The sequence below is a fragment of the Mustela nivalis genome, assembly GCF_964662115.1.
Source record: "Mustela nivalis genome assembly, chromosome: 20".
Lineage (NCBI taxonomy): Eukaryota > Metazoa > Chordata > Mammalia > Carnivora > Mustelidae > Mustela > Mustela nivalis.
The window spans coordinates 18,884,214-18,902,241 of record NC_139039.1 but is presented as its reverse complement, the minus strand read 5'-3'; the positions used below and the strand labels follow the sequence as shown (position 1 = coordinate 18,902,241).

Below are 18,028 nucleotides of genomic sequence, written 5' to 3'. Positions count from 1 at the left end.
AATAATAAAATGATGAAAAAATAAAGAAAAACAAAGGAGAGGATGGTGGTTTTAAGTCACTTACATTTTCGTTTAGCGTTTACCCATTATTTAAAGGCTCTTGTTACCAACAGACAATACATCTTTACAGCATGCTATATCCTGGAGCTAAGCTAAGAAAGTTCTTTTGCTTGCTCCATCTATTTTAAGTAAACTAAATTTCTGGGATCCCCACATGTCTCCCGAGGAGAAGCTGTGGGAACATCAGCAGAGATGGGCATTCCATTGGATTTCCAGAGCAGTATCTAAAACCACTATTTAAAGCTGTATTTAGCTCCTGCTTAAACCTCGAAATATTAATTTTAAAAAATAGTCATCTTGGTTATATTTCTTTCTTTTTTAAGATTTTCTTTACTTGTCAGAGAGAGGGAGAGCACAAGCAGGGAACTTGATTCAGGGCTCAATCCCAGGACTCTGGGATCATGACCTGAGCTGAAGGCTACTGCTTAACAGACTGAGCCACCCGAGAGTCCTTCTTGGTTATATTTGTGTAGTTAGTGAAGACCAGTTCAAGAAGTGAAATGTCCCAATTTTGGACTTTTTTTTTTTGTTTCGCTGACCTAACAAATTCCTGGTGCTAGTCACCACTTTGAAGGGGAAGAAAGAGTAGAGGGAGCAGAGGAGTAGGGAGATTTTTCAGAACGAAGCAGTAATAGACAACTGTTACTAATTAAGATTTATATTGAAAAGGCAACATGCAAAATAACTCACAAATGAAACCATAATGGAGGTGCTGAACTCTGGCCTTGGGTAACCTGAAGGGATCACTGATTCTGCATCCCTGAGACACACATTGTGTAACAACTCTGCTTCTAAAGACGATGGGAAGAAATCTACTTCTCGGGCTCCTGGGTGGCTCAGTGGGTTAAGCCGCTGCCTTCGGCTCAGGTCATGATCTCAGGGTTCTGGGATCGAGTCCCGCATCGGGCTCTCTGCTCGGCAGGGAGCCTGCTTCCTTCTCTCTCTCTCTCTCTGCCTGCCTCTCAGTGTACTTGTAATTTCTCTCTGTCAAATAAATAAATAAAATCTTTAAAAAAAAAAAAATCTACTTCTCTAGACCCAAGTCTCCGGGCGCAGCCTACTCCCCACCCCTGACCCACTCACTTCTCTCTTCTATTTCCTGATGTCTGTGACGTCTGCCACTCCTCTTTCTTCTCTGGCTTGGCATTTGTTAATCCAGTGCTAGGGGCTCTGCTGTCCCAGATTTTCAAAGAGAGGCAGTAACACACCTTCCCTCAAATAGTGCTGTTTCCTCCCGAGGGTCACGCCGGTTCCCTGGACACCATTTTTTAAAAAAAATTTATTTATTTATTTGACAGACAGAGATCACAAGGAGGCAGAGAGGCAGGCAGAGAGAGAGAAGAGGAAGCAGGCTCTCTGCTCAGCAGAGAGCCTGATGTGGGGCTCAATCGATCCCCGCGGACCCTGGGATCATGACCTGAGCTGAAGGCAGAGGCTTTAACCCACTGAGCCACAGGCGCCACCTGGACACCATTTTTAAAGAGCCATTGCTGTGTTTGCAGCATCCTCTTCCTACGTCAGGCCGTATCTAATGGTTCAGAGAAGGCATGGGCTCCTGCATTTGCCCCATCCCTGAGGTGCTCTGGGCTTCCTGAGGCTGTGTGGTGGGCGACCGACATGAAAGCCTGCCCTACAAGTGAGGTGGAGGGAGTAGACAGGTAGCCGCTAACCAAGAACCAGAAAGTGGCTGTGGCCAGTAATATGATCATTTATCTAAAAACAAAAACAAAACAAACAAAAAAAATCAGTGGAAAGCTTTACGGACTAGTAAGAGGGTCCATTAAGGTGATCAGACACAAACGCACAATAATTAATCACGCCTTAGGAAACCAGGCTTCAAGTTGTATTTGACTTGGAGCTGTAAGAAAATGCTTGTTTTGATTGGCCAATATCCCAGCAATTGTTGGAGGAAGAATGGAAGACCAAGGCAAACAGATTCTAATAATCTTTCTCACCCAAGAGAAGCCATTGGGTTTTTAATAGTGAAATACAACCCATAAAATGTACAATTTTGGCAGTTTTGCTTTTCAAATTCAGTCATCCTGAGATTGTCTCCTTCAAGGATAATAAGTCTGTGAGGAAGCAGGTACGTGTTTTTGAAAAGCCCCTATACTTCTTGTAACTTCCACTCCCATCCTCAAGGAGTATTTGTCCCCTAGGGCTGTCCTAACGAAGTAACGTAAACTCATGGCTCAGGTGACAGAAATCTATTTTCTCACAGCTCTGGAGGCTAGAAGTCTGAGATTAAGGCATTGGCAGCGTTGGTTTCTTCCGAGCCTCTGTCCTGCATTTGTAGGAGGTTGTCTTCTGGTATCTTCATATGGTCTTCCCCCTGTGCTTGTGTCTACATTAACTCTCAGCAGAGTACCAGTGATCTTGGTTTAGGACTCACCCTAATGACCACGTTTTAATGTAATTGCCTCTTTAAAGACCGTATTTCCAAATAGGGTCCCATTCTGAAGTACTGGAGGTTAGGACTTCCACATTTAAATTTGGAAAGGAGGAGGGAACACAGTTCAGCCTATTAACGCAGACTTCAGATAAGTGTAGATACTCAACTTTGCCTCAAGAGTTGGGAAAGCAGAATTCCAAAATTATTTTCAATGTACCAGTTAACCAATTTGACAAGGCACTGGGGGAACGTCACTCATAATAGCAAAATAAAAAAGCAAGTAAAAATAAGAAATAAGCCTTGCTTATTATTATTGCTTATTATTAACAAACAAGACACATGAAAAGATATAACTATGTGAATATAACTATATAGGTTTTTAGCTATGTAGCTAAACACAAACACATACATACACTCACACAAACAAATTTAGGTAGCCAATATTTAGCTAAAGACTATTGGACAAAATATACCTGGGAATGTAGAATTCTAAAACCGTTGTCCTAATACCAGCACTAACCAATTATTAAAATATAATGGGGACATAAAAGTAGACTTGAGTAAGGTGAAAGCTCATATTATAATATTCCCAGATGGAAAGACTCAATATTGTAAATATAACCATTCTTCCCCCGAACATGAATTCCATGCAATCATCATCAAAACAATAAAATTTTTATGGAGATTGACAGGCTGATTCCACACTTCATCTAGAAGAGAAAAGTACAATGGTAAGTAAAAGAACAATGATGGAGGCCAAAACAAATGACAAAACATGCTATAAATCAGTACCAGTTAAAGCATTCTGATATTTCTATAGGTACAAATAAAGATCAATAGAAGAGATCAATAGAATAAAACAGAACGGACCCACGTACACATGTAATTTAATACACATTAAAAGTCTACTCAAAACCATGGAGAAAGGACCAATCATTTAACAAATAATAATGTGACATTAACCAAACAATGGAAACACATAAAATTAGATTTCTAATCTGTAATACTAAAAAAAAAAAAAAAAGAAAAAAAATATAGATGGGGTTAAAGACCAAACATAAAAACAAAATTATGTAAATTTTAGGTGAAAATATAAAAGAGTTGGATAATCAGAGGCAGAGAAGACCTACCTAAGGAGATATAAAACTCAGAAGCCATGAAAGTTGCTGAAAATGTAATTGCTTAAACATTGGTTGTAATTGTTCGAAGAAAGACACCATTAGCAACACTAAAACACCAGAAAAGGATTAGAAGCAAATGTCTGTGATATGTATAACACCCAAAGAGCTTACAAACCAGAATATATTAAGATTCTACTATTGTAAGAAAGTAATCAAAATAACTCGGGTTTTCAAAAATAGGCAAATACAAGTGGCTAATAAAAAACATGAAAAAACGCTCGTTCTCAATAGTAACAAAAGGAAAGGGGATTAAAAGAGCATAAGGAGGGGCACCTGGGTGGCTCAGTTGGTTAAATGTCTGCCATTTTGCTCAGGTCACAATCCCAGGATCCCGGGACTGAGTCCCACACTGAGCTCCCTGCTCAGCTGGGAATCTGCTTCTCCTTCTCCCTGTGCCCACTTCTTCCCTCTCTGGCTTGTGCTCTTTCTCTCTCAAATAAATAATAAGTAAATGAAATCGTTTCTTTAAAAAAGAGCATAATGAGACCACCCCACCCCCACCCCACTCCAGGTTATAAACATTGAGTAGCGTGATTCGGGGGGGGGGGGCTGCTCCAGAGGAAAGCAGAATTGGCTGTCAGCAGGGACAGCCTTGTTAAATTGGCAACATTCACCAAAAATATGAGAGATCGTGACCTTTGGCTGAATAATTTCATTTTCACTTCACTTCTTGTAGAATGACCACTCGTGAGCATCTAGATATTTGGATCACAACAGTTAGTTAAGTTTTTTTGTTTGTTTGTTTTGTTTTTTTTGTAAAAGAGTTTTTTAAACAACCAAACTAGTTATCAACAGGACAGCAATGAAGCTGTGGTGCATTTTGCCTTTGAAACCCTTCATAGCTAGTGGGAAGGGTAGGGGACATGAAAAGCCGTTTTTATTATTTTTGTCATTTTCTGTCCTATATAATTCTGTGGAAGTTTTAAGTATCTTTAAGTGGGTTGAGGAATTAAAGAAAAAAAAAAACTTTCTTTAAAAAAGAAAACACAGGTGGAGCTACTGAGTGCAGTGCGTCGTTAATGCCAAGTCTCTTCCTGTGTGGGGCCATCTGGTTGCTCTTCCTCACCAGCAACCCGCAGGGGTGATGGAAAGAGCTCCTGAGTGTATCTGGACTCTTCTGGAGTCTGAGGCTTCCAGGAGATTCTCAAGCTTCATTCCAGTCTGCATTCGGCTTCTTAACAATTCATTAAAATTATAGCTGTGTTCTTCTAATGGTTGCTTCCATGGCCACCTGCTCTTCCGGCTCCTACAAAAGGGGGAACAGGGTGTGTGTTTCCTCTCTCCGTGGAAGGGTTTGCAGTTCCATTCATCTGGCTGCCCTGTCGTCTTGTGCAACACTGAGGCAAGTCACGGTGTATTCACTGCTAGTCTCAGGAGCTTAAGAGAGACAACTGAGTGGTATCTCGAGTTTATAGGGCAGGCCCCGTTGGACAACTTTTATCCGTAGTGATTTCAGCAGCTCATTTTAGCGAGTAGAGTGAGGGGTTAGACCCACAGATCTGGGAGTCAGGCAGAACCTGGGTTATGACTTAGCTACAAGTTTAACTTTGGGCACCCTCATCTATAAAATGGGGACAATACTAACAACAGAAGCTACCTTATAGGCTTGTTGATTGGATCAATAAGAAACAGTGATTACACCCTGCCTGGAAGAGAATAAGTTCCTAACCAATTATTACTTTCCAGAAACTGGTAATGGAATACAAAATTTAATAAGACACAGTTCCTACCTTTGAACTCCTAGAATGGTGCAGGAGAAAGAAGCATAGCTAGATTCACAACTAAATTCTGCCTTTTGTTCTAAATGCTGTGATAGAAGTTTCCATTATGAGAGAAGGGCGAAGCCCAGCTGGGAGGAGACAAGATCTGAGCCAAGTTTTGGAGGGCAAGAGAGGCCAGGATTTGGGGTGTGGTGAGAGAGCAGGCAGGTATGTAACAGGGGAGTGGGCTATTTGGGGCAGAGGGAGTCCCAGGAGCAGCAAACCCACAGTGAAGCCTGGGGGCGGGTAAAGGCGGTGTGCCGGTAGTGTGGAGGACATGACAGAGAGTGGCACCAAGGGAGGCAGCCAGAGAGACCAGCAAGGCAGTGAACTTGGGAGTTTCAGCCTTCCCAGAGGACTTTTGAAGAGTTTCAATTGCATTAGATGTTTAGAGTATCATTCACAGACAGATGTTGTTAGTGGTAGAGCATTTGACTGCACAGACAGATGTGGTTGCTGGAATTGTTGGGATGCAAAAAGAAGGGGCAGGGAGACCAACAAGGAGGCTATGGGGCGAGGGATGACAGCAAAGAGGGGTGGCCTTGGTGCAGTCAGCAGGTAGACCAGGCAGGGCCTGGCGACTATGGGGAGTCGGGGAGAGGAGATGTAGACTGAACCCAGGCTCCGACACCCAGTAAGAGTGAAGTTGTCAACGTCGTGGAGTCCCCATGAAAAGGGATCTCAGTGGGGGCAGACCAGGCAGATTCAGCACTCCTGTGTGTGCTCCCCACAAGGAGACGCATCCCATTATGGTGGTTCAAATGCTTGTCTTCACGGTATCCACTCCGTACGATAGCAATGAGGTCTCCACCGTCATAATAGCAAACACCTTGTAGACACATGTGGAAATAATCATCTAGTTCCCTCCCTCTACCAAAGAGAGAGCTTAAATCTAGAGAGGTGAACGGGAGTTGGGGGAGGAGTTGGGAGTTGGCGGCGGTGTTAGGACCCGAACCCTGGTCTCCCGTATTCCCTGGCAACTGTTCTCTCCACGGCACCCAAGGAGGAGCAACGTTGGCCCCAGAGCTGGTGATGGTAGGTGGAATTCTTGGTTCCTTGGGCATTAAGTGGCTGATGAATACTGGTTTGTGCTGAATTCGTTGCCTTCAGTGTTGAGGGAGAAGTCTTCTTCCTGTTATTTTGAATCAAGTTCACTTGAATAGTAATGTTGGAATGAAGTGGGCTAGAGGTCTAGACCCTGCTGCTCACTGGGGGATTGTACCTGCAAGCTGCTTTGATCATAGGGGTCTGCAAGCTGAGAAACCTATGACCTTCTCTGCAGAGGGGCTCATTAATGCTAAATTCTCCACCCCACCACAGCCCGCCTTCTGTGGACCTGCTATTGCTTCAGTCTCCTTCCCACACTACTCCCATAGCAAACTACCTTTCCAGCCTGGCCGGGTCTTGCTCTGTGCTTTGGTCCCCGCTCTGTGCTTTGGTCCCCGCTCTCCCAAGAACTGGCCCAGGAATCAGAAAAGAGGCACACCTGCCCCCTCACTTCTCCTCTGCTTTCCAAAGTCGAGCCCTAGCCCGAGATTTCCCATCACTCCTCCAACCTGCACGATTTCTCACCCCTCTCAACTTCGCCACTCTTAGTAGCTTATATTACACCATGGAGCATTTGAGGATATTTTGGTTTGCAAAACTATTTCCTTTTCCTTTCACTTACCTCCTTAGCATGCTTTGAGAAGCATACAGAAGGGTTCATGGAGCACCAGTGAACCTCTGGGTTTCCTAACCTGAAGTCTGGGGAAGAGTTTGCTAGAACTGAGGAGCTTCCTGGGAGAATAGAGATAGTACTTTTAAAAGAAGCCCATGGTACTGATTTTGATTCATGAAGGAAAAATGTGTTAGTTTGTTTAAGATTGTATTTATTTATTTGACAGAGGGAGCACAAGCAGGGGGAGTGTGGACAGAGGGATAGGGAAAAGCAGGCTCCTGCTGAGCAGGGAGCCCCATGCAGGGCTCCATCCCAGGACCCCAGGATCATGACCTAGCTGAAGGCAGATGCTTCAACCAAGCCACCCAGGCACCCCAGAAAGATATGTTGTATGTGTTGGGAGACCAGAGGCACTGAGGCTATTACTTGGAACTGTTTTCTGGCACAGCCCCTCCCATACACCCAACTGAGTGTCCTGCACGGTAATGGGACTTCTGAACAAAAAGGCTAGAGTTATTTCTCCAAAACCTCTGCTGAGAAACTAAGGAAGGAGCTGGCCTGCTGAGGGTCCCTCTAATGGAAGGCCGGCTTCCACATTTGGGAACCCCAGGATTCTAACATCTCATCAGCTGAAAAAATGCCGGTGCCCAGAAGAAACAGGGCTGGGTGCAGAGCCCATTTCTGGCCAGATACGGAGGAACAGCAAAAACTGCTGAGGACAATGGTCTTGTTAGCCCAAGGGACAAACCTGGGAATAAAAAAATATTTAGAGGGCACTTTTTACAGGGCATTCTGGCGCTGCCTGAGAGTGTTGGTGTTATTTGGATAATTATGGTTAAATAAGACTCCATCCGTACCTACAGGATTACACGGGCCTCGTTGAAGTCAATAAACTTGGTGAAACGCCCAGGTGGAGAAATTCAAGAAATGACTGTTGTAATGGACATCTTGCCCTTAGCCCCTTCCTCTCCGCGCACGAAAAAGCGCCTCTCTCCACTGCTCCGCTAGGGGGCAGGAGAGGTCCCATAACGTTGAATTAAAAAAAAAATAAATAAATAAGAAAAGAAAAACTCAACTTTTCCCCCAAACTGGTTTCCATCTCATGAAACCGAATCCTCCAGCTGTGGCGTCCCAGACGCCCGCCCCGACACGCCCCTCGCCCGCCGCCTCCCCCCTGCGCCCCTGCCTTTGCCCGGTGCTGTCGGCTGCTCCGCCGACCACGGTCCCGGCACCTCTGCCCGTGCGCCCTTTGCCCTGAAGATGAAGGTTTGGCTGTTGCTTGGTTTTCTGCTCCTGCACGAAGCGTTCGAGGAAAGTGAGTGACCCTGGGCGGGGACTACCCGGTTTGTGCCTTCATTTAGCTTTGATCCCCAACCAACACCCTCCCGCAGCCGACCGTCCTCCAACCAGCTCCTTCTGTTAACTTTTGACCTTCCAAGGCTCGGCTTTGGCCCTGCCCGGTGCACCTGCCTCTTCTCTCCTCTCCACCTCGGGACTCCCCCGGGAACGATGGCCACTACCCCTTCCCTTAGGGTCCCCACTAGGAACGCACCGATGCTCCCGGGAAGCCCTTGGCGGGCAAACCGAGCATCCCCCGCCAGCGCCTGGTCCAACCCCCAGTGTCAACGTGTCTTTCTGGGAGGCGGCGGCCGGAGCAGGGAGCGGTGGCTCGCTGCCACCTCTGCGCGCGCGCCTTCTCCCCGGATCTCCGCTTCTGAGGATCCCAGCAAGGCGATTGCTGATTCTTGAGCAAAATTCGAAGTGTCCTCCTCCTCCCGCGGCGGTCCTTGATTTATTTTCGTATACCACCCTGGGGTTGAATCTTGCAAGATTTCCTTAATCAAAAAATCCAGCCGCTGTTAGCACTTCTTAACTGATAGGGAAAAGATAAAGAAAATGCATTTTTGTATAGCATAAGAGCTCCCTAGTGCCTCTTGGACTTTTTTTGAGTGTGGGCCTCCCCTGGGCTCACCCCGTTGTTTAGACTCACAACCAGGGTCAGGCTTTATTTGTGTATGTGTGTATGTATTCTTGTATCTATGTTTATATATGACTTTAGATTTTTGTTGGGTTGGCCCCATTATTTATTCAAACAGTGTTATTTACAGGTATAGTACATTTGGCCCTTGGGTACATCCTGGTATCCTGGAACCTCCCTCGGAATTCCTCCGCTACAGCCGCGATTTTTGCTTAGTTTTACTTGAAAGCAGCTTTTGCTATTATGCAACCTCACTCTGGAACCACCTCAACCTGGCTCACATTTTATCCACTACTCAATCCTCAGCAGTTCCTGTATTTCCCGTGAAACTGGAGGCATTTGTGCCCCCCCCCCCCATATTCTAGTTTGTGAAGGCCAAGATGGTCCTGGGGCTTGAAGCTGAGGTGAGGACCCTCCTGCCCTAGAGACTTGCTGAATCAAAGCTGGGCAATGCTTCTGTCCCAGGAGCAAGGGGTACTCTGCCCAGAGAGGAGCTGGCATGAGGTCACATTGTAAAAATCACTATTAAGAGGCTCCTGGCAGGTCCTTGAATGTGACTGCTCAAGTGCCAGAAATGCAGAATCTGGTATCTTCTTTCTCTCTCTCTCTCTCTCTCTTTTTTTTTTTTTTTTTTTTTTTTAAGTAGGTCAGGAGATGGCCAGACAAAATAACTTACAATAGCCCATATGCTTGGTTATACAGTACACCCATGATGCCTCCCTCCAAGGGCCAGGAGGCAGGCCCGCCCACTACCTCCTGGGTCTTTCTCAGCCAGTATGTGTCCAGACCTGGGGATGATTGCAAATAACTGCCTGAATCCGCTAGTCTCTATTTAAGCCCAATGTGATTCATAAAAACAAGAAACCTTGGCGAGACAGAGAAAGCTGAGCACAAAGGCTATTTTACAAGAAATAATGGGTACATTTTAGGTGTGCTAATAGTACTGTGGCTTTGTTTTTAAAAAGTATATGTAGACGAGTGAGCAAGAAAATACTGAATCAATAATTAGAAAAGTATACTGCTTCATTAAATTATGTAACTGTTTTTTTTTTTTAAAGATTTTATTTGCTAGAGAGAGAGAGAGAGAGAGAGTACACACAAGCAGGCAGAGAGGCAGGCAGAGGCAGCGAGAGAAGCAGGCTCCCCGCGGAGTAAGGAGCCCAATGTGGGATTCGATCCCAGGACCCTGGGATCATGACCTGAGCTGAAGGCAGAGGCTTAACCAACTGAGCCACCCAGGCGTCCCATGTTTTCTTTTTTCTTTTTTTTTTTTTTAAGTTTTTTTTTTTTAGTTGTTTATTTGACAGAGAGAGATTACAAGTAGGCAGAGAGGCAGACAGAGAGAGAGGAGGAAGCAGGCTCCCTGCTGAGCAGAGAACCCGATGCGGGACTCGATCCCAGGACCCTGAGATCATGACCTGAGCCGAAGGCAGCGGCTTAACCCACTGAGCCACCCAGGCGCCCACGTCCCATGTTTTCTTAAACCCATTAAGAATAATTGTTTTGGGGGCATCTGGGTGGCTCAGTGGTTAAAGCCTCTGCCTTCTGCTCAGGTTATGATCTTAGGGTCCTGGGATCGAGCCCCGCATCGGGCTCTCTGCTCAGCGGGGAGCTTGCTTCCTCCTCTCTCTCTGCCTGCCTCTCTGCCTACTTGTGATCTCTCTCTGTCAAATAAATAAAATATTAAAAAAAAAGAATAATAGTTTTTGTTTTGAGTGATCACATGGCTGGCTGGGCCAGGAACCAGCTAAAGACGGATGTATATATAGAAGCCGTCCAGAGTCAGTCTGATGGGCAGGTTAGACCAAGGTGCACCCAGTCCATCGCAGAGCACACACCGCAGCCCCAAGGCCCATGACTTAGCTCAGGCCACTGCCTTTTGTTTTTCTGATCATTTATAAAAAATGGTCTTCTGATAGTAGAAGGTTATCTGCGAGCACATATTGGTTCTACATCTGGTTCTACCCCAGTGATGTTTGTCTTGCTTAAATCTGAAATGCGTTGTTTACATCTTTAGAAGTAGTATAATCTTGTCTCATGAAGAATGATAGCCAGAAAGGCACCTGCAACTCAGGAGGCATGAAAGTGAGGGACTGAGACCGTAAACGGCTCGGACCCCCTTTAGAGTCAGGTCCGGCATCCAGCCCGGGATTGTCAGCATGTGTATGGAATCTGTCCTCACCGGGTTTCTTCATATGGTGCTGCTGTTCTTACATACTAGAGTATAAAAGCCCAAACCCTTACTGGTTTTTCATTTACATAAATATTTACATAAATAGTTTTAATATATTTCATTTAGTTAATACATCCATAAAAATGGATTTGTTCCTGTTTTGTTGAATTTACCCCAGACCTTTGGTCAGTGCTAATGAATGTGATCTTCAGTCTCACATGGGCTTGTTTTGTATCCTGTGGAAGGTTCTGTCTCGGGGAGGACAGCAGGAATTTGTTGTGATACCAGGGCAAAGTAGCTGACCATTAAGGCAGGGAGGGAGACACAGGCTCATGAATCTTCAATCAGGACTCTAGCATTTTGCATCTCCGTGTATTCCTTGGAAAAGGAGTATAAAAATTAGCTCAGAAATCCTTATAATGAAAAAAGAATTATAAAAATCCTCACCATTTAGGAGTGCAAATAATGGTTCTAAGCACACGGGATCTTGGCCCATATGTTTGACATAAACAATAATCTCCCATCCTTAGAGTCATAAACGAGAAAAGTTTGATGGCAACAGAGAGACTAGGTGATGGCCAGATGAGTGAGTCCTGAGGACCGATGCCTCTCCCTGGACAAAGTTGAGAGATCCCAACTCTGGTGCCCATAATCTAATGGGGAGGACAGTGAGTGGACCAACAAGAAAAGCTAAAAATAGCAGGAAGTGCTAAGCGGCATGAGGAATCCTAACCCGGACATATCCGTTCCCCAGGGCTGCTGAAACAAAGCACCACAGACCAGGTGGCTTAGGACAACAGAAGTTGAGTATCGCCCAGTTCCAGAAGCTAGCGGTCAGAAAGCAAGGTGTCCGCAGGACCCGCTGTGTCTGCAGCGCTGGGTCTCGCGGCTTCTTCCTGGCCTTTGCCAGAGGTGGCTGGCTGTCCTTCCTGCTGCTGGGCTTGTAGCTGAATCACCCCAATTGCCCCCTGTTGCCACGAGGTGCTCTGCATCCTATGTGTGTTTGAACTTCACGTGGCATTTCCCTCTGTGTGTGCCTCTTTTTTTTTTAAGATTGATTTATTAGTGTGGCCAGTTGAGGGAGGGGCGGAGGGAGAGAGTCCTGAAGCAGCCTACCCACACCAAACGCCCCCCTCCACTGAGCCTGGAGGCTTGATCCCATGACACTGAGATCATGACCTGAGCTGAAATCAAGAGTTGGACGCTTAACTGACTGAGCCACCCACGCACCCCATGTGTCTTTTTATAAGAACAGCAGCATATTGGATCAGAGCCTTCCCTGAGGACCTCCTCTTAACTTGGTTACAACCACCAAGATCCTATTTCCAAATAAGGTCACACTCTGCCCTACCACCGGGTAGGACTTCAGTGTACCTTTTGGTGGGCACAAGTCAACCTGTAACATAGGGTCAGAGGATAGAAGGTGCACGGAGCGGAGTGGGAGCATGGTTTGGATAGGCGAGTCAGAGGCCTGGCCAGAGAGATGACGCACAGGCAGCAAGTGTCAGGAAGAAGAGGTGTGCAGGGCAAGGCGGGGTGTGGGGAGGAGGGGTCTGGGGGTGGGGGAGCCCTGCAGCAGTTTTCAGGTGGTCCTGTGGCCCGTGTGGCCCGAGGACTGATAGGTGGGAGACAGGAACTGGCAAGCCTAGTAGAGCACAGGAAGACTCGGGGCTTTATTCTGAAATAGATGGAAGTCACTGGACTGTCTGATGCGACTGAGGTTTTTAAAGGCAGGGGTGCTCAGGAGGAAGTTGGGAGCTTACACAGGAAGCGGTTTTAATAGTCCGTGTGCTAAGTGCCTTGGTCTGGTGTGGCTACTGTGGCTGTAGGCACTTCTCCCTATAGACGAGGATCAGGTTCTATGAAGCCAAAAGGATTTGTGGCTGGATTTGATGTGGCCCAGGAGAGAAAGGAAGAACCACGTGGGACTCTGAGGTTTTTATCCTGAGCCACTGTGTGAATAGAGTTGTCATAGTCTGGTAAAGGGACAGAGGGAAAGGAGCCAGACAGAAGGGGCCTCCGGAGGTCAGTTTGGACACGTTCAATTGGAGATGCCTGCTAGCTTTCCAAGTGGCCGTGCTGAGTAAGCGCCAGAATATTCCGATCTGGAGTTTCGAGGCAAAGTCAGGACAGGACCAGGCAGCAGCTGGCAGCACAAAAATGCTGCTGGGACCCAGGAGGCTGTGTCAGGCCACTTAGAGATTGAGTGTCCTAAACGGCTGAGGTGAGCTGCAAGGAGTAAGCCCTTGGCACTTGGGTCATGCCAGAAAGGACGATGACACTGCCAAAGAGACTGAAAAGGAGTTGTGCGAGACGGAGGTAAAAACAAAATGGAAACCAAAAGCAAAGACGGCGCTGTGTTTTAGGACCCAGGCAAATAGAGTGCTTCAAGAACAGAGTGATTATTTCACAATACATACCAATATCCGATCTTTAGGTCGTACACCTGAAACTAATATATCAATTATATTTTTTTAAATAAGAGCAATCAACACTATTCGAATGAACATTGTAAGGAATATTTCAAAGCCAGGTTTTTATTACTGAAATATAGTTAACATACATGAGTACATAAATGTCATGTGTAGGACGTACTGATTCAATATTTACATTCATTATGACATACTCACCGCTGTGACTCGAGTTACCATACAAACTTATTTCAATATTATTGACTCTATTCCCTAGGCTATACTTTGTGGCCCTGTGACTGACTCATTTTGGAACTGGAAGCTTGTACCTCCTATTCTCCACCTCATTCCCCTGTTCCCTGCCCCCCACCCCTGCTTTGCTAACCTGTATTTCTTACATTGATGTGTTTCCTTCACTCTTGTTTTATTTGTTCATTTGTTTTTTAGGTTCTACATATAAGTGAAATCATATTTGTCTAACACTGTCTGACTTATGTCACTTAACATAATACACCCTAGTTCCATCCATGTTGTTGCAAATGGCAGAATCTCATTTTTTATGGCTGCGTACTATTTCATTGTTTTATATATATGTGTGTATATATATGATATCTTGATATATATATAACATCTTTATACATTATATATATAATATATTTATATATATGTATATATATATATAAAACATCTTTATATATTCATCAATCAAAGGACACTCAGGTTGCTTCCATATCTTGCCTATTATAATTAATATTGCAATGAAGGTAGAAATATATATATGTGTATATATCTATCTTAGAATTAGTATTTTAATTTTCTTATAAATACTGAGAAGTGGAATTGCTGTATCATATGGCATTTCTATTTTTAATATTTTGAGGAAGCTTCACACTGTTTTTTTTTTAATAGCATATAATGTATTAGTCCTAGGGGTACAGGTCTGTGAATCATCAGGCTTCCACACTTCACAGCACTCACTATAGTACATACTCTCCCCAATGTCCATAACCCAGCCATTCTATCCCTCCCCCAGCAGCCCTCAGTTTGTTTCCTGAGATTAAAGGTCTCTTAATGTTCCCCCACAACCCCCACTCTGCCTTTCAGATTTCTCATATCAGAGAGATCATATGATAATTGTCTTTCTCTGATTGACTTATTTTGTTTAGCATAATACCCTCTAGTTCCACCCACATCGTTGCAAATGGCAAGATCTTGGGGTTTTTTGATGGGTGCATAGTATTCCTGTGTGTGTGTGTGTGTGTGTGTGTGTGTATGTGTATCACATTTTCTTTATCCATTCGTTGTCTGTTGATGGACATCTGGGTTCTTTCCATAGTTTGGCTATTGTGGACATTGCTGCTATAAACATGTGGGTTCACATGCCCCTTTGGATCACTACAGTTGTATCTTTAGGGTAAATACCCAGTAGTGCGATTGTTGGATTATAGAGTAGCTCTATTTTCAACTTTTTGAGGAACCTCCATACTGTTTTCCAGAGTGGTTGCGCCGGTTTGCATTTCCACCAACAGTGTAGGAGGGTTCCCGTTTCTCTACATCCTCGCCAGCATCTGTCATTTACTGACTTGTTGATTTTAGTCATTCTGACTGGTGTGAGGTGGTATCTCATTGTGGTTTCGATTTGTATTTCCCTGGTACCAAGTGATGTGGAGCACTTTTTCATGAGTCTGTTCACCATTTGGATGTCTTCTTTGCCAGAATATCTATGTCTTCTGTTCATGTCTTGATTAGATTATTCTTTGAGTGTTGAGTTTGCTAAGCTCTTTATAGATTTTGGATACTAGCTCTTTATCTGATATGTCATTTGTGAATATCTTCTCTCATTCTGTCAGTTGTCTTGTGGTTTTGTTGACTGTTTCCTTTGCTGTGCAAAAGCTTTTGATCTTGATGAAATCCCAATAGTTCATTTCTGCCCTTGCTTCCCTTGCCTTTCGCGATGTTTCTAGGAAGAAGTTGTTACAGCTGAGGTCGAAGAGGTTGCTGCCTGTGTTCTCCTCAAGGATTTGGATGGATTCCTGTCTCACATTGTGGTCCTTCATCCATTTTGAGTCTATTTTTGTGTGTGATGTAAGGAAATGGTCCAGTTTCATTCTTCTGCATGTGGCTGTCCAATTTTCCCAACACCATTTGTTGAAGAGACTATCTTTTTTCCCATTGGACATTCTTTCCTGCTTTGTCAAAGATTAGTTCACCATAAAGTTGAGGGTCCATTTCTGGGCTCTCTATTCTGTTCCACTGATCTGTCTGTTTGTTTTTGTGCTAGTGCCATACTGTCTTGATGATGACAGCTTTGTAATAAAGCTTAAAGTCTGGAATTGTGATGCTGCCAACTTTGGTTTTCTTTCTCTTTTTAAAAATTTATTTATTTTCAGCATAACAGTATCATTATTTTTTCACCACACCCAGTGCTCCATGCAATGCGTGCCCTCTATAATACCCACCACCTGGTACCCCGACCTCCCACCCCCCCGCCACTTCAAACCCCTCAGATTGTTTTTCAGAGTCCATAGTCTCATGATTCACTTCCCCTTCCAATTTACCCCAACCCCCTTCTCTATAACTCCCCATGTCCTCCATGCTTTTTGTTATGCTCCACAAATAAGTGAAACCATATGATAATTGACTCTCTCTGCTTGACTTTTTCACTCAGCATAATCTCTTCCAGTCCTGTTCATGTTGCTACAGAAGTTGAGTATTCGTCCTTTCTGATGGAGGCATAATACTCCATAGTGTATATGGACCACATCTTCCTTATCCATTCATCCATTGAAGGGCATCTTGGTTCTTTCCACAGTTTGGCGACCGTGGCCATTGCTGCTATAAACATTGGGGTACAGATGGCCCTTCTTTTCACTACATCTGTTTCTTTGGGGTAAATACCCAGGAGTGCAATGGCAGGGTCATAGGGAAGTTCTATTTTTAATTTCTTGAGGAATCTCCACACTGTTCTCCAAAGAGGCTGCACCAACTTGTATTCCCACCAACAGTGGAAGAGGGTTTCTCTTTCTCCACATCCTCTCCAACACATGTTGTTTCCTGTCTTGCTAATTTGGGCCATTCTAACTGGTGTAAGGTGATATCTCAATGTGGTTTTAATTTGAATCTCCCTGATGGCTAGTGATGATGAACATTTTTTCATGTGTCTGATAGCCATTTGTATGTCTTAATTGGAGAAGTGTCTGTTCATATCTTCTGCCCATTTTTTGATATGATTGTCTTTTTCAACATTCTTCTGGCTATTCGAGGTCTTTTCTGGTTCCATACAAATTTTAGGATTATTTGTTCCATTTCTTTGAAAAAAAAAAAAAAAAGGATGGTATTTTGATAGCGATTGCATTAAATGTGTAGATTACTTTAGGTAGCATAGACACTTTCACAATATTTGTTCTTCCAATCCATGAGCATGAATGTTTTTCCATTTCTTTGTGTCTTCCTCAATTTCTTTCACAAGTACTTTATAGTTTTCTGAGTATAGATTCTTTGCCTCTTTGGTTAGATTTATTCCTAGGTATCTTATGGTTTGGGGTGCAATTGTAAATGGGATTGACTCCTTAATTTCTCTTTCTTCTGTCTTGTTGTTGGTGTAAAGAAATGCAACTGATTTCTGGGCATTGATTTTATATCCTGACACTTTACTGAATTCCTGTACAAGTTCTAGCAGATTTGGAGTGAAGTCTTCTGGGTTTTCCACATATAGTGTCTTATCATCTGCAAAGAGTGATAGTTTGACTTCTTCTTTGCTGATTTGGATGCCTTTAATTTTTTTGTTGTCTGATTCCTGAGGCTAGGACTTCTAGTACTATGTTGAATAGCAGTGGTGATAGTGGACATCCCTACCCTGACCTTAGGGGAGACGCTCTCAGTTTTTTCCCCATTGAGAATGATATTTGCTATGGGTTTTTCATAGATGGCTTTGATGATATTGAGGTATGTACCCTTCGTCTCTATACTTTGCAGAGTTTTGATCAGGAAAGGATTCTGTATTTTATCAAATGCTTTGTCACTAAGAATTGCTGCTCCTCTTCTCTTAGATCTCCTGTTGGATTTGTGGATGTTTGCAATGGTTTGATAAGCTATCTAGTTGCTCTCCTGCTACCCGATGTCATCTCAGAGCGCTACTTCTCTGCCATCTTGACTCCTCCCCCAATCATATGGTTTTTATCCTTTATTTTGTTAATGTGGTATATCATGTTGATTGATTTGCAGATACTGACCCATCCTTGATTCAAGGGAATAAATAATTCCTATTGCATTGTGATGTAATATACTTTTAATGTATTGTTGACTGTGGTTTGCTAATATTTTTTGAGAATTTTTGCATCCATGTTCATGAGGAATATTTGCTTGTAATTTTCCTTTTTTGTAGTGTTTGTCTGGTCTTGGTATCAGAGTAAT

General features: G+C 44.0%; 1 protein-coding gene across 1 annotated transcript in view; it reads left to right on the top strand.

Annotated features, from left to right (window-relative positions):
• Positions 1-8,155: 8,155 nt before the first annotated feature.
• The window catches only part of PDGFRL (platelet derived growth factor receptor like), a 67,840-nt gene continuing 57,967 nt past the window's right edge, over positions 8,156-18,028 (top strand). Inside the window, exon 1 of the mRNA XM_082715608.1 lies at positions 8,156-8,368. Coding sequence (XP_082571734.1) covers positions 8,314-8,368 — 55 coding nt within the window. The 5' untranslated portion in view covers positions 8,156-8,313. The remainder of the gene's footprint in view (positions 8,369-18,028) is intronic.